Source organism: Syngnathus floridae, chromosome 9, assembly GCF_059516105.1.
Source record: "Syngnathus floridae isolate MCC-2025c chromosome 9, RoL_Sflo_1.0, whole genome shotgun sequence".
Lineage (NCBI taxonomy): Eukaryota > Metazoa > Chordata > Actinopteri > Syngnathiformes > Syngnathidae > Syngnathus > Syngnathus floridae.
The window spans coordinates 11,236,822-11,253,313 of NC_142421.1; the positions used below are offsets into that span (position 1 = coordinate 11,236,822).

The window sequence follows — 16,492 nt, forward strand, 5'->3', positions numbered from 1 at the left end:
GAAAATTGCGTCAAGCTTTGCAATCACTGACATGAATAATGCAAAGATGGCTGTTTGACGCTGACATCATTTCCTTGGAACGGCTGACTCGAGTGATGTCCCGAAAGATAATGTGTGTATGCGTGTGTGTGTTACTGTGTAATTGAGTGTGTGCACACCAAGGGGTTTACCCTCCATTAATCTGCTCCACTGACAGAGGTCACCTTCACGAAAAGCCCCCCTAAGCAACATTGCCCACACACACACACACACGGAAACCACTTCCATTAAAAAATGTCCTTCACAGCTTATGACCTCCCTCAGTGGAATTCGCCAATTGGGAAACTACTCATGGGAAAGACCCCAACAGAAGAAAAACTGAATGTTCTCATAGCTCTAACATATATTTTTTTTACCTTTGTGGAGGAAGCCAGAGAGGCTCCGTTCTCCAGGAGCATGGTGGCGACATCCTGATGGCCTTCGCGGGCCGCCAGGTGCAGCGGCGTGTAGCCTGAGGTGGTGGCGGCGTTGGCCGAGGCGCCGCACTGCAGCAACTGCTGCACGATGTCCACCTTGCCCAGACGACTGGAGATGTGCAGCGCCGTCTGGTCATCCTGAAATTAAATTTGATTTGAATGCTCGAATTTACAGCAAGTCTTCAAATGACAGGTTTTTGTGATATGAAAAAAAAGTGAGAACCTTGGACTTGGTCTCCACTTTGGCCCCGTTCTTGAGCAGGTACCGAACCACGTCGGCCTGGCCTGCCCTGGCTGCCATGTGGAGCGCCGTCTCGCCCCTCTAGAGGACAACGGTCGGATTTTGAGCAAAAAAGCCACACACTTTTTCAACAGACAACAATGCAGTGACGATTCTCTCACCACATTAGTGGTGTTGGGTGAAGCTCCGTGATGGGTGAGCGCGTGGACGATGTTCTCGTGACCCATGAAGGCTGCCACGTGGATTGGTGTCAGGCCAGACTGCAAAGAAACATGTGCAAGTAAGTGTCAGAATATACATAACCACTTCAACTTTGATGTCTGCTAGAAATGACTAAAGACACGTGAGCAGCACCTCGGTTACAGCCTGGATGGACGCTCCGTGCTTCAGCAGCAGCTCCATCACTTTTACTCTGTTCTTCTTGCAGGCGATGTGAAGCGGGGTGAAACCGTTCTGTGGAGAAATCAAAAGGCTTGGCGAGTATCCAACCACGAGAATTCTCACAATCAGAAGAGATCTGGTCTCAGGAATGAAGCTAATTATGCTAATTTACAATAGCGCTTCCAAGTCGACCCCTCCCCCGTCCTACCAGGGCCTTGGCGTTGGGGTTGGCCTTCTTGTCCACGATGAGCTTAGCCACCTTGTAGTGCCCGCAGTGGGCGGCCACGTGCAGCGCTGTCAGGTAGTCGTTAGTGACGTCATCCACCGGCACGTCGTGCTGCAGCAACAGCTGCACGCAGTTCAGGTGGTCGCCCTGAGTGGCCATGTGGAGCGGCGACAGGCCGTTCTGAGGTGGGATGGAGAGGAAGCGACAGGGGGGGAAGCGAAAGAGAGAGAAACACGGAAACATAGACGGATGGACAAACAGACGGACAGCAAGTCAGTCAGGTAGACATCAGGTGACTGTGAAGGGAGCCGATCGGGAGGCTGCGGGAGCATTGTTATAACGAGGGCATTACAACAATGTCTACGCGGTTACATTGGTGGTCCCGCCAGGTCAAAGTGGATGCGGTGAGTTCAGGTCGGACGGATGTGGCCGGGGACAGTGCCACACCACGTCGCCACGGCAAGAATAAAAGCGCTGCTATGTGACTGGAAAGGTATGGTGAAGAGAGCTAATTCATTCACTGCTACTGACTGTTACTGACAAGGTGGAAACTGGACAAATCTCACAAACAGACAGTGGTACCTTGAATTATAAGACCAAACACAAAGGAATTTTGTTCGCGGTCCGTTGATAACTATTGTTGCGTAATTTGTTTGTATCGGAAGTGTTTAAGCACAGTGTTCACTGCCACCATCTCACAGTCAAATTTTGTGAAGTTTATTCTTATGTGTAAAATTCCTATTTGCAAAGTGACAAATCAAGTGAGCAACTTGAAAAACACACAAGTCAAGGTACCACTGTAATTTGGTATACGGCTGCCCATGAGCTGGAAAACAAATTCTACTGCGAATCTTTGAAACCTTCCCGGAGCCGCTGCTACCTTAGTCTTGGACAAGATGGGAGCGCCTCTGTCCAGCAGGATTTCCACCACCTGTGCATGACCGCTTCTCGCCCCACAGTGAAGCGGAGTCAGACCGTCCTGCCAATAGAACGGGGGTGGGGGGTGGGGGGGGTTAGCAGGGCATTTGTGATGATTCTAGCATCAAGCTAGCTGACAGTAAGTCAAAGTTGTTTGGGGTTTTTTTTCCAATAAAATACACATAAATTGAGAATTGTGTCAATTATGTCTCAATTTCATGTTTAGCTTGACAGTAAACTTAAACAGGAAGTGGTATTAAAAAGCTGTAAGCTTATTTTTGGAAGATGGCCACAGCCACCAATGGCCACCATCTAGCGCTGCCTCTGATGTCAAGCCACTACTTTAATTAAAGACAAATAAAGTACTGTATATTATACTGAATTCATATTACTACACATTGAATGATAACGTTAGGTTTGGCAATGAACTAAAATTTTTCACTGGGGTCAGAAAGGTGATTTTTACAATACAAATGCCCGATGAAGGATTATTAAATATGATGGTTGGTGTTTTAGAATGCATCCCCACATCTGTGTTAAAAAACCCACAGTGGGACTTGATAAAACATCACCGGTCTCCCGTTATGACAAGAATCATGTTGTTACCTTGGTCTTAGCGTCTATTTTGGAGCCTCGGTCTAGTAGCAGCTTGACCATGTTGCTGTTACCCCTTTTCGAGGCCACGTGGAGGGGCGTGATGTCATTCTGAAGACAGGGAAAGAGACCATGGCAAATTAGTACCACAAGAAACAATGGTTCATTATTAGTGAGTCACAAAAACAAACATTACGTGGTGCTTAATGACTATGATAACGACACCAGTGCTGCTATTCCCATCTGCAGGCTTCCTCCTTCTATAGATACAACATGTGATTAATGCCAGAAAGCGGCACACACCTCCAGACATTAGCTGATGTAATTGTGGACCTTTGCTGACTCTGCTAAACTCATGTCAAATTTGCACCTCCTAAAAATATATATTCATACCAAATTTATTTAGTATATTTTGGATCTTGAGTTCAACCCACTTTTGTGTTTTTTTTAAAAAAAAAATTTAAATTTCATTAGGCTGTAAATTATGATTAAGTTATGTTTAACTATGATTAAACCCTCTTGCTTTCAGTATGTATCTTGTAATTTTCGAGGGTAAACCATTTCATTCATTCATGAGGCATCTTGATTGATGGACGGAGGCGGGATGCAGTTCACTTTCCAGACAGCAGAGGTCGCACTAAACTCACTCTGGCCATGAAGTCCACAGCGGCCCCTCGGTTCAAAAGCAGCGTGGCCACGTTAATGTTGCCATAGTGGGCTGCGATGTGTAGTGGGGTGAAGCCACTCTGATTGGAACACACACACAAACAAAAGTGAAAACACATTGTAATACAAATCTTGAAAAAACACCAATCCGTGCCAACAATTAGCAAGATATATGTATACTGCAACTGTACTTTAATATACATCAGTGTAAATGTTTGACAAGGTGAAATCTAATTTAGATGTTTGGTTGAGATGCCTAAACTGACCCTGCAAATGAACACAACATCGTGAATATGAGTCATTTCCTGGCTTAGTGAACGACAGCTGTCCAAATGACACAACAGCTCCGTGAGTGCTGTGTAATCATTCCACATTACTGATAATCCAGGGGAAAGGAGGTGTTTGCTGACGGATATCTTGTTCAAACAATGGAGGCAAAGAAAAATAAAATAATTATTTGAATTCAAACAGCCCGTATCAAAACATTCTTCTCTTTTTTTCTTTACAATTTTTTGATACGTTTCCACACAAAGACATCGGAGTGGCAAATTAACAAGGCCGGTGTTAGCAGCAAAGCTATTCTGGTACCATGCAAAATGCTTTTGGCAACTCCAATTTGCATTTCCCTTGGAAATTGTGTGTGAACGCTGAGAGTCGCCAAAGCCAAAAATGCCAAAGACGCAAATGAATTGATAGAACGTCAAAGGAATTGGCAGGTCCCGTGTGAACAAACCCTCTTGTGGGATTCCAATAATTAGGAACAGATCAGAAAACGGGCCAAGCTGACGATCCTTTGCTCTGAAAAACCTGCACATTCTCTTCAACAGCATTGGCATTATGAGGGGTAAATGCAAGCTCAAATATAACGAGACAAATTAAAGCTGCAACAAACCAAATTTGGACACCATAAAATCTAGAGTTTAATTTAGTTGTCTAGGATGGCCGCTTCTTTTTGGGTCTTATTATTTCCCAACTCCCCAGTAGGAATTTGTCAACATTCGAGCACTGGAATTCACTCCAACATGGCTGTCCTAAACCTAAAATGGTTGACTTAGTGTTCATAACTTGAGATTTTTATGGATCCTATCATGTCCACCCAATTCTATGTCCATCAGTGAAACTGGTGTCAGGAGATTTTCTTTTTGTCAGTGTATAGATTAGCACAAAAAAAAAAAAAGGGCAAGTTTGCAGTCGTAGTTCAAATATGAATAAACATGGCACTTTGAAGAAGGGCTTTCACAGCATTTGGTATAAATGCTCTTCTTTCAGCATTCACACACCAAATGTAAAGCTGAGCCTAGCATCAACTAACATCATCTGTTGCCATGCGGGTTGAGGGCAAGCTACTGCTGATAACCGCTCTACATGCTCCACATACTGGTTATCATATTAATCAGTTTCATGGGTCGCGGGATTATGACGATTAAGTCAATTTTGAGACTCAAATCTTTTTGCCCCAAAATTACAGCCGAAGCTTCCATTTTAGGGCACCATGAAACCATTAAGAAGAGCTTCAATACGCCAAAGTACAGCCAAAAGGCAGCAAAACATGCGCCATTGATCCAGTCTAGTCTTTTTGCGAGACTATCTGCTAACATGAGTGAAGACATGGAAGAGGAAAAGGATGGCGTTACATGGAAACAAGGAGTGGGGCAAAGGGGCTTCAAAACTGCAGTAAATTGAAGGGACTGTTTTGGGGGAGGTTTCTTTTTTTTCAGACTGGTTATGAGCTGAGATGGAGAGACTTTATGTACAGAGTTGAGGAGTACCTCTGTTGTTCTATTCATCATCTACAAAGTCAGCCAAAAGAGGAGAGAATGTGGAGTTAGTGAGGAAAACGACAAGGGCCTCCATTGTGAGCGGAGAACTTGAGATGTTCCTCAAAAGTGGTTGCAAGTCATAAAAAAAATGAACAACACACAAACTGTCCCACGTGGGTGCCTCACCTTGGACTCCACGTCGGCGTTGTGGTCATTCTGGAGGAGCAGTGCGGCGGCCTTAGTGTCGTCCTTACGGGCGGCGATGTGCAGGGCGGGCAGACGCACTTTGCCCTTGGTGTCGTTCTCCAGAAGCAAGGAGACCACTTGGTCGTGGCCCTGCTGGAGGGCCACTGCCAGAGGGGTGAAGCCATCCTGCACACAGTCCAAAGTCAAAACGAGCAAGTTGCTGAACGTCACGAGGTGATCATTAGCTCAAACACTAGCAGCTGACTAGTTGCTAACAGCTAGCTAGTCAACCTAATGGAAATCCCTTCCCCATATGTATTTAAACAATGAAAGTGCAAGAGATTGACTTGTCCGGATCCCTCGGCTATTTAATTAACCACATCGGTCTTCTGTGACGTTTAAATGTGTAGCATTTGCGTGTGTCTGCACGAGCTGAATGACGTTAAATCGGAGCAGAGATCACCATTAATACGACTCAAGGTCACTCTACCTTTGAGCAATCGATGAAACTGGGCCGAGAACCGTAAAATGGGAATCGGAATAGATAAGATCAGACAAGTTGGACGGTTAGATCGGTGGTGTCGAAACTACGGCTCGGGGACCATTTGTGGCTTGTCCAATTTTTTGTGTGCTGTACCTCGGTGGCCATACTCTGACTTGCGCTGTTTTCCAGAAGGAAGCGCACCACCTCCAGGTGATTCTCCTGGGATGCCATGTACAGAGGAGTGAAGCCATTCTGCAGCACAGACAAAACAGAACCACAGACCTTCAGAACTGAGCTTGGAAAGCACAACGCCCGCTGTGAGATCCATCAAAGCACACCTGGCAATGCTTTCCTTCATATGTTAGTTAGCAAATTGAAAGTCCACGCAAGCTAACAACCGGCTTCCCACTTTGTTTCTATTAGACAGGGCTATGGCATGACAAAGTGACGCTCCAACTTCACAGTAAAATGCTCAGTTGTGGATTCACCAATCATGAAATGCATCATTTACATTGGGAACATCTTCCACGTCCGCTTTTGCTTGTGTGGGGCTCACCTGAGATTGTGCGTTGACATTGGCTCCGTTTGTGACCAGCTCTTTGACGACTTCCGTTTGGCCGGCCAACGAGGCGATGTGCAGGGCAGTGTTTCCTTTCTGGATTACACGGAACAGCAACGGGAATGCTGTTAAGCTCTCACACACCTGTTTTCTGCAAGTGTGTGTGCGCGCGCGTGCGTGTGTGTGTGTGTGTGTGTGTGTGTGTGTGTGTGTGTGTGTGTGTGTGTGTGTGTGTGTGTGTGTGTGTGTGATCCAGCCAAGTCTGTTTATATCCCAGTACCAATCACACTTAAGTTCCAAAGGCTTTCAAGCTCTCCCGGCCCGCCGCGCTGCCAACAATGTGTCACTTCCGATGCCACGCGCATAAACGAGCCTTGGCCGTAAATATGCTCGCAGCGGCTTTTATGAACCCGCGCCCTCCCCGTGATGGCACAAATGACCTCGCGGATCACCCCGCCGGCCACGTGAAAGCAATGTAGTGCGCTGTCGGGCGACGGTGACACGTGCGGCGTGTTCTTTACCGAGAAAAGGAGACAGAACCACGAACAAAGACGCATGTGGGGCATATAAACAATAGCTGCTTCCTACCTCCTCTTCATTGACTGTCTAAAGTAAAAAAAAAAAAAACACACACACACACACACACACGAAGCATCCCCAAGACCTTCCACTCGTCCCTCAGGCCGCTTGAGGTCCCAATTACAAGGCTTTAATTGGGGAGACCCTGGCCTTCTTCTTGAATATTTCATCACATGATATATTTGTCAGCAGAAGGTTTGTAGCCTGTGGCAGAGAGGCGGGGCGGGGTGGGGTGGCGGAAACGACTGCCAGACATTAATGGGGGATAATATTTCCCCCTCAAAAGTGTTTATTAGCATCAGATGAAAGCAGCTTCAGAAGAGCCGACCCCTCCCATTATGCATGCCATTAGGGGTTGTTCAAGTCACCATTTTAAAGCACATTTTTTGCCATTCCTCCAGCAGCTGAGCCCGTCAAAAGAGTTATAATTCAAAATAAATTCCCTTCATCCCCACCTATGGAGCAGCAGCGGCGGCTTGGCACCATTTAATCCCCGCAGCCCACGCACTGATCCAAACGGAGCTCCCAAAATCGTCACTGCGTGAGGCGAATGGAGGCTTACCTTAGTGGCAGCATCCACGGCGGCGCCCAGTTTCAGCAGCTCAGCCACAACTTCCACGTGGCCCTCTTTAGAGGCTAGATGGAGAGCATTCAGGCCATTCTGAGCAAAAAGCAGACAAGTCACTTAGAGGCATCGTAGCGGCAACACGGGATTAGTCGACCGGCGGACAGGTTGACTTTATTGCTCTGCCATGACAAGTGAGTGAGAAGCGGTGACAAAGAGAAATGTTTAATTGTTAGGCGCCAGGCGACAATGAGCCATCTTGAAACATGCTATGCTAATCAACACAAGATGAGGAGGGATGGTCATTTCATTTGATTTGTTTCTATGCCAGTCTGTCTCTCTTAACTCAGTGGCAGCCCAATTAAAATATTGATGCCATTGACGTCTATAGTTGTCAATGGCAGTGAATGAGTTAACATGTGCCCAACTCACCTGATTGCAAATGTTAATCTCGACCCCAGACTTGAGGTAGTCAAGGACCTTTTCAAGGTTTCCAGCCCGGGCAGCTCGCAAGTAACTGGCATTACTGTCAGACTGCAGAGAGAGAGGCAAGCAAGAAAAAGATGATAAATATGACATATAATAATATAAAATATAATAAATAAGAAAATAATGAGCCGCAATGGAAAATGCAGAATAAAATGTATTTCCAGGTACCAGATAGAATTCAGTCATCATTCCTCAATGCAAACGACATCAGAAGAGCCAAGCTAGCATTCGCACATGCGCTTCGTGCACTCCATCATCCGCAAGCATCACTCAGTGCTTTCAAGTTTGCAATTTCTTCCAATCCAGATGCCGATTTAAAAAGCAAAACTTCCTGTAGACCATATGCAAGCCAGCAGAGCTCTGGCATGCCAAGCATGCGTGTACGCCGTCAGCCTTCCTTCAAATCCCGGAGGCAGAATCCTGACAGCCAGAGTTCTCGGTCGCAGCCTCCCCGAATGTGCTGGACCGCCCTCGAAAACAGAGCTTTGTGGGCTCAAATCAAATGACGAGGTAAGCATATTTTTGCCCCATAAGAAAATGTCAGCGAGGGATGAAGGGGGGGGGGGGGGTATGGGATGGACAAAAGCTGAAAAAGTGGCGCTGCTGCTCTGCGTTTCCACCATGCTTACATTTTGCTGCTTTCTACAAGTGAGCCTTTTGTACGCGAGAGGTGTGGCTTCAAAATAGAGGACCACGAAGCAAACAGGGCTTAATTCCAGAATATTATTCAGCACGAGAACCTGCTCGACAAGCGACAGTAGGGCCTGATCCAGAAACAAACAGAGCAGCACACCGAACCAGTTTGTGAATGGAAAATATTTGTCAGAGTCATTTCCTGATTACTGGGACCTTTCAACTCACGCTCCTTTCTAGGAACAGTGTCTTCCTTTCTTGACAACCCCCCCAAGAGGACATCTCGGCTCTCATGGCCTCTACGACACCAGACAGCCAACTGCGGAATGTGGCTTAAAATTCTGCTCGTTCAAAGTTAATAATGCTTTGTTTGGATTGACAGAGCGCTACAAAGAAGTCAAGACCGGAGACAAACAAGCAACAGGTCAAGGCGGCTGCAATAAAGGCATCCCTAAAAAGTGTCAGAACTGCTCAAGGGGCAAATAATATACTCCGAGGTCCAAATAAGTCAATAATCTATATGTGTCAAACATTTTTGATGAAATGTGCACTTGTGGCAGAATCATAATAGACTTAACTAAAGTCTCTCCGACGACCTTGGACTAGTCTGTCCTCATTCATTGCTTATTAAAGCCAAAGTTTCCCATGCAGGATAACATCTGTGCAGCATGTGTGTGTGTGTGCTGGTCCACATCCAAAGAGTTGTCCTCTTTCTTACATAAGCAGTCCCAATGTGTGAAAGCATGCGTTATATGCTGGAGCTTGCCTGCCCGATCAACAACATGCCTCTGACGTAAAAACACGCAGGTTCAAATGGCTTGACGCCAACAAAACGACAACGAGCTCAAACAGCTGCACTTCGTCGTCATGTGACGGAGTTTCTAGAACATGATATTATATTCTCTTCTTCTTTATGCGACCGGCTTAAGTGGCAGATTAAATAGTTGAAGTCGCCAATCGCCCATCTCGCCGCTTTATCCCTTAATGCTTAGCGACCAACATGCCGGATGCTCCGCCCTCGGCAAATCTGTCCATTGAAGATGAAGGTGCGTCAGACAGGAGAAGGGCGGCAGATTTATAAGCCAAATATGGCTAAGCCTCCCCACGGTATCGGATATTGAAAGAAAATGGCGCCGTCAGAGAGTATAGGTTAAGCCTCGGAGGATGGCCTTAGAGGAAAACGACACGCGAGGGAATGACGTGAAGAGACGAGCCGCGTAGATTTATTTTTAATGGAGCTTGGCCAGGTCAGGGTAAAAAAGCAGCTCGTCGGTGGGGAAATGACAGCAAAGGTGAGAACTTACCATGCCGCCTCTAATTAAACACAGAAGCTTAAAAAAAGTGGAAGCACAAGAAACATTCAGCTAGTGACATGGGCACTATTGCTAGCGCATTACCGCTACGTATGTTAAGTGGATGATGATTGTTATGACAAAGGATGTTATGTGATGTCATTTGTGATAGAAGCAAACATGATCCGGCACCATGAAAAAACAGTGACAGCAAGTCAGCGAATGGGAAATTGTCGGACGACTCGAAAAGATTATTGTGACCTATTCTCCCATGAGGTGGGGCGTGTTAATTTCTGGAATGTACTCGGAAACATCCGAGGCCAACGATCGGAAATGTTAAGTCTGTTCAGCAGTTACGTCGTCAAGACTGTGACGTGAAAGGCAGATGTTTTTTGAATAAAGCTCGAGCTTTAGGTGCGAAATAACTAAACGTGTCAGCTAGCAAAGGGCGCACAAACCGACGCGGAGGCTAGGGGTCATGTGCTGATTATTCAGGCTGCGCTGAGAGCGTTTGGAACAAGCGGTGGAGTGGCCGCAGCGCTCGTATTGTTCCACTTGATCCCTCACTGTCCTGACTAAACAAAAACCACACAGTAGAAGTACAAAAAGGGTCAAGGCCCGGCGACAGGCCACAAAAAGGTGTCCGGTGCCAAAAAACCTTTGCACTCACATCACAACAGATGATGAAAGAAGTCAGCAAGATACTGCAAACCGTCTTTACATTTGAGGAGACACGTGGTCCAGAACCTTCTCTTGTTTCAAAGCCCTCAGTACACAATGCTCGCAGGTCAAACTGTCAATTACTGAGGTTGCTATTTTGGGCAATTGGTAATACGACTCAAGTCAAAAGTGAGAAAATCCCTCAGCGTGTTGCATTTTCAAGTTTTGGAACAACAAACGAGCGCCATTTACTCACATGTGTTGGAAATCCGGCACCTTCCTCTACAGCCATCTTCTCTCTCTGTTTACACTGTCGCTTTCTCTCCTCTCGGAAGAGGAGTGAAACCCGACCCCCCCCTTCCCCACCCCACCAGCCCGTCACCGTTCAGACGCTCATGCCAACCTAGCGGGCATCCATCCCACTCCAGCAACCGTCGGATTGGAAAATCATACAAAGGAAAACGCTAGCAACAAGCTTTTAGCATCCGTGGCGCGCTTGAGTGAGGGATGGAGACGGCGCGCGGATGAGGCACACATGAGGAGGATGCTGAGAGCCTTTCACTGGCGAGTAAACAAAGCACTAAAGCAGTCTCCATTCTGGAAAAAAAAAAATCCCGCTTTTCCTCCAATCGGGTTAAAGCCCGCAGTCTCAACCTCGCTATGAAAAAGCACCTTTCAAGCACGGAGGGGACCCCCCCGTCCTCATGACTTACCATGACAGCAACGGTTTCTCCCTCCTTTTCCGCCTCCTTGCTTTTCTTCCTCACCTTCATTGACTCTGCAGCAGCAGGAGGAAGAAGAGGAAGGGTCTTCTTTGTGCTCCGGGAATTCCAAGGTTGGGGAAGCGAGCGTGCTGGAAATAGACGCTGGTGCAAATCCTTAAGCTAAAATGACTATGTGTCAACCCGCCCAGCCACCTCCATCCCTCCCACCCGCAATTTTATTATCCCACCCACTATCCGTCGTTCCCTCCCACTCTCGCTGCCTCCCTCAGCGCGCGACTCTTTGTCATCCCGCTTATCAGTCCTTTTTCTCCTCAACAAAGAGCGGCTGTGCGTGGCCAGCACACCAGCGCTACCTGGACTCGGCAAGTGTTAGCCAACCGAGATTTTTTTTGGGGGGGTGATTTCGTCTCATAGTGAAAATAACACCAGACGCTTTCACGTGGGGTGCCGCCCCTCCCCCTTTGCAACCCGAAAAACAATCAAAGGGGACACTAACGGAGGATTAGAAGGGCTCGCTCTCTGGTATTAGGGACGCCCCCCCCCCCCTTCCCATTGTCCTCTCACGGTCCCACCTCTCAACGCAAATAGCTGCTCATCCCACATCATATTTAGCAAACCCCACTCTCATTCACGTAGGATGCAAAGAAATTAGACCGTTTGGGGGGGCTGTATCTATAGAACATTTTTAGAATCGATTATTCTATCGGGTATAGCAAAACACCCACATTTCAATCATAAAACTCCCAAGCAAATTCAAACATCGATTGAAGTCCGGGACCAAAGTATTTCTACTTCTTTGCTATTTCCCATACTGGCTTGTCATAAGTCCACTTCGGAAAATAACACACACGCACACAAACGGAAAATACGAGCTGAAAAAGGTTGAGCTGATCACTATCTGCTTGCTAGGGAAAACATGATTAAGTGGAACACATAGCGTAGCTAACATATATGTTTTGTGGGTGGTAGGCAAAGGGCCACCCACTGATGAAAACAGCGGTATTGCTTGAACAGCACATTTGTGAAAGTATGCCATAGAAATGGCACAAAAAGAAGCAAGTCAGCATTCAACACAAGTCCAGACACGACAGGAGACAGCCGCTCTGCCCACGCGAAAAGCGCAGTCGAGGAGTCCTCCTGTGGGTCGATGGCTAAATAAATAAATAAATAAATAAATAAATAAATAAATAAATAAATAAATAAATAAATTAAAATAAAATAAAATAAAATAAAATAAAATAAAATAAAATAAAATAAAATAAAATAAAATAAAATAAAATAATATAATAACGAAATTCTGAAGGAATCTGTCTTGAAGTAACCTGACTTAGGTCAAAACAAACATGGTGCATCATCAATTAGTTGTTATGCTGCACACCAATAGAATAAGATGCTAACAGAAGTAAAGAGCCAGTGGAAATGTTTTTAAAATCGGATTTTAAAACTGTTTAAGTTCGTTGAGTGTGTTTCATCCCAAATGCACGCAACTACTGAATACTTTTCTTCTTTGCTTTTAAATGTGCCGTAAAGAAAAAAGAACCCCCCTCATGGTTCTTGATCTTTTTATTTGCACGTAGTGCATTATCTGTTAAGCACATCACCGGTGTGAGTGTTTCAGTGGAAAGGCGCCACTTGCATCACGGGTACATTTCAGCGCTCTTAGTCAGCGCCGTTGTGAGACATTTGGAAGGAGAGTGAGACGCGGGAGGAGACCGCGAGCTGACCGGGGGAGGCACAGATGCTCCGGACTCCCGAGGAGGCGTCTCGGGCGCGTGATTGGTGGATCACAGGCACCCCCGTTCACACTAGCGCCGCAGTGAGCAGCTTGACTTGTGTAGCGAAAAAAAAAAAAAAAGAATGCAGGGTTGCCATGGCGATGGGGGAGGCTCGAGCAGAAGAGGACGACTTACGGGGAAACTGTGCTGGTGAAGTCCGGACTCAACCTTTTATTCTTGTCGCGCCAACTGTAGTTAAATTTCAGATCTCAAAAGTTCTAGCGGTACTGTTGCTTGATATTAGTGCGTATGTAGTGAAAAATAAGTAGTATCGAGCCACAAAGGCCTATTTCTGTTATTTACCGGAAAATGTGTCCCTGTGATAAAAAAAAATGCTCCTGGAGTAGATAAAATCAAATATTCTGTAATGATCATTATTCCAATTTCCCCCCAAAATGTGATTGTGTTTTATTCGTGTTCATAAATTCCCTCGCAATTGGAGCCACATGCTCTGAATTCCACCATCGCAATTCAATCAGAGAGCAGACGCGTATTTCTTGGAACGAGTGTTTTGCTGCAGGACTCTTCCCAGCTTGTCACAACCCGCCATCAACTCCAAAATCTGGTCCGCCTGTGCTAATCCGCTCGCTCTCACCGTACAAAAGACAAACTCGGCCATCTCGGAGGAGCAGTAAAGCATCTCGCCGTGCTCATTCTGCAGGCGGGCTATCTGAATATGTGTGTGTGTTGCGCACACACACATCATGGAGAAGATTTACTGCTTCTGCTGCTCGCTCAAGGGCATGGCTTCCCTCCCGTCACCTGGGACTCGAAACCATCGGAGAGAGACATGAGGAGGACGAGGAGAGGAAGTGAGTGAGGAAGATGCCAGAGGGAAGGAGTAGATAGACATGCTGCGATCTACAGGGACGCCGGTCGACCTCAGATTTGTTTTCCATCAATTTGAAAAGGGGACAAATAGACAACGGAACATTCACACGGTATCATGTGAATGTCAAAAATTAAAACATGAGCGATTATCAAGTCAGCAAAAAATGCCAAAGGCCCTCCATCACCATCCTGCCAAAAAATTCTTGCATGTGGGAGGGGGGTGAGGGTGTTCCTCGAAAAAGTCAGGGAGGGTTTCGAGGAAAAATAAATGAATCAAGCTAAGACAACGGTGAGAAAGTAGCAGCGAAAAGAATGAGCTCAGAGAGATGAGCTTGATATGGCATCAAGTCAAATTGATGACTAACCTCGTGGTCCTCAGCGTTCTTCTGAGTTCATCCAACAGTCAAACACTGGACTCTGCTGGTCATTTCGGACATCACAAGCCGACACAGTAATGTGCACTTTCGGGGCTGCTTTCAAGGCACTACCATATTTAACTATTTCCCCGAGCCCTTCAAGTGACAACCAACAAAAACTTTTAGGTCTTTTTGGAGACTACGGGAGACTTTCTCCGAAAAAGGAGACGTTCATCCCTCAGCATCCAAATGAATGGCGCTCGTGTAAATGAGACCACTCCGCCGAGTGCCATGCATTCTAATGTCCTTAAAATGAATGTCGTCCTTTTTGCCTGTAATTTTATTAGTGTTCAGACAGGGAGGGAAATAAAACCACTCAATGATCTTCTAATGTCATCATTTGAAACGTAATCATGTTTGCTGGATACACGCAAGGGGAACTGTGATCTATGGAAGTATTTATAACTGTGTGTGTGTGCGTGTGTGTGTGTGTGTGTGTGTTTGTGTGTGTTTGTGTGTGTGTGAGAGAGAGAGAGAGAGAGAGAGAGAGAGAGAGAGAAGAGAGAGAGAGAGAGAGAGAGAGAGAGAGAGAGAGAGAGAGAGAGAGAGAGAGAGAGAGAGAGAGAGAGAGAGAGAGAGATGCTTCTACAGGCAGGGAAACTTCCTCTCCTGATACAAAGGAGAAGAAAAGTCAAGTGTGCAGATGTCTTCATATTGTAGAAAAGCAACAAATTGTTTTTCATATACTTCATACTTTCTCACACTAAGCTGTCCAAGTTCCAGCGTCAATACCAACATTACAAGACGTCATCTCAAAACACCAAAATAACTTTGGACCGAGCAGAATCAAGAAGCACGCTGGCCGCTTTCATTGGATCTTTGGCAGGTATGGAACACCAGACTGGAGCCATCTGGCCCCTTCAGACCTCACACAATACGCAAATATGTGCACACAAACACACACTGTCACCGGGGCACAAAGCAAACATATGCGCAGTAAACATGTTAAATTTAGGGAACATGTTCTCATCCTTCTGACAACAGGCCAAGAACAGAATGACGACATTGATGTGAAATGAAGGTGTCAGGAAAACGACATTAATAATTACAGCAATAGTTTTGCAAAATACAACAGCACATCATTTCGTTTGTGTCAATCAAAAAGGAGCATGAGAATAAACCCCGACAAAGTGAATTTTTGTTTTGGGCGTGGAAGATGAAGCTGATAGCTTGTGGCAGGCGGACGTGGCGCCCGTTCCAAACAGTCAATTCATATTGTGTGCGGCATGCACTTTTACTTTAAAATCTACAAGTGACATGATTGTGAGGCCACCTACCGCAGTGTGAGGACGCACTGGCTGACCCTTTCATGGAGGTCAAGGGAAACAAAATGGCCGACCAGACACGCTCAACCTTGACTGATGGCTACAGTCAATTATGGTCAATTACGCAAGTGCCTCTGCATTCTGTGCTGGGGTGTGCTTTCCCAAACGGCGGATTTACGCTTTTGCTGTCTAGGGACAAGGTGCCAAAAAGTCAAAAGTAAGCCATGAGTGTCAACACAACTGACACACAGCTGACAACATGCCCGTCAGCAACATACACACACTTACGCAAACACGCACTCTGTGACAGCCACCTCGTCAGCAGTGGCGCCACGATCAACTTGTCAAACTCTAATTGTTTTGTCACCTTCAAACGTCATTCTGACCGGTGACAAAAGCACAACTTTAAAACAACATGCTGGACATTTTGTGGAAACGATATTCATATTTGAAACGGGAAGCTAACGTCCAAGCTACACATGCTACAGAAGTTAGCAATTAGGATTCCCTCTGCGATGACGCACCTGTTACTCCACCTGGAATTTGAAATATGAAACTTGTTGAGACTAGCTGTAAACAGATGTACCGACAGATACCTGTAAAAGTATTTGTACTCGGTTACCAATTGCCTGAAATAAAATTTTAAAAAAACAACGCATCCCATATGACACAGGTGTCAAACTCAAGGCCCGGGGGCCAAATACAGCCCACCACATCATTTTATGTGGCCCGCAAAGACAAATTGTGCATCAAATTCATGTGTCATTACTAGAATTGCAAATTGTCTTCACT

The 16,492-nt window shown here is 46.0% G+C and overlaps 1 protein-coding gene across 21 annotated transcripts in view; it reads right to left on the reverse strand.

Moving 5' to 3' along the window:
* Positions 1-16,492, reverse strand: part of LOC148393484 (ankyrin-3-like) — a 70,218-nt gene that overhangs the window by 30,897 nt on the left and 22,829 nt on the right. For 15 of the 21 annotated variants that reach the window (XM_088385160.1, XM_088385167.1, XM_088385163.1 and 12 more), the window contains exons 2-15: positions 8,047-8,148; positions 7,612-7,710; positions 6,468-6,566; positions 6,065-6,163; positions 5,428-5,613; positions 5,251-5,271; positions 3,463-3,561; positions 2,828-2,926; positions 2,184-2,282; positions 1,286-1,483; positions 1,051-1,149; positions 858-956; positions 679-777; positions 396-593 (exon numbers count right to left, since the gene is read on the reverse strand). In XM_088385160.1, coding sequence (XP_088241286.1) covers positions 396-593; positions 679-777; positions 858-956; positions 1,051-1,149; positions 1,286-1,483; positions 2,184-2,282; positions 2,828-2,926; positions 3,463-3,561; positions 5,251-5,271; positions 5,428-5,613; positions 6,065-6,163; positions 6,468-6,566; positions 7,612-7,710; positions 8,047-8,148 — 1,596 coding nt within the window. Of the gene's footprint in view, positions 1-395; positions 594-678; positions 778-857; positions 957-1,050; positions 1,150-1,285; positions 1,484-2,183; positions 2,283-2,827; positions 2,927-3,462; positions 3,562-5,250; positions 5,272-5,427; positions 5,614-6,064; positions 6,164-6,467; positions 6,567-7,611; positions 7,711-8,046; positions 8,149-8,271; positions 8,603-10,040; positions 10,128-10,944; positions 11,015-11,401; positions 11,592-16,492 lie in introns of those variants that run through there. The other 6 variants (XM_088385157.1, XM_088385174.1, XM_088385165.1 and 3 more) reach the window with 5 other exon arrangements.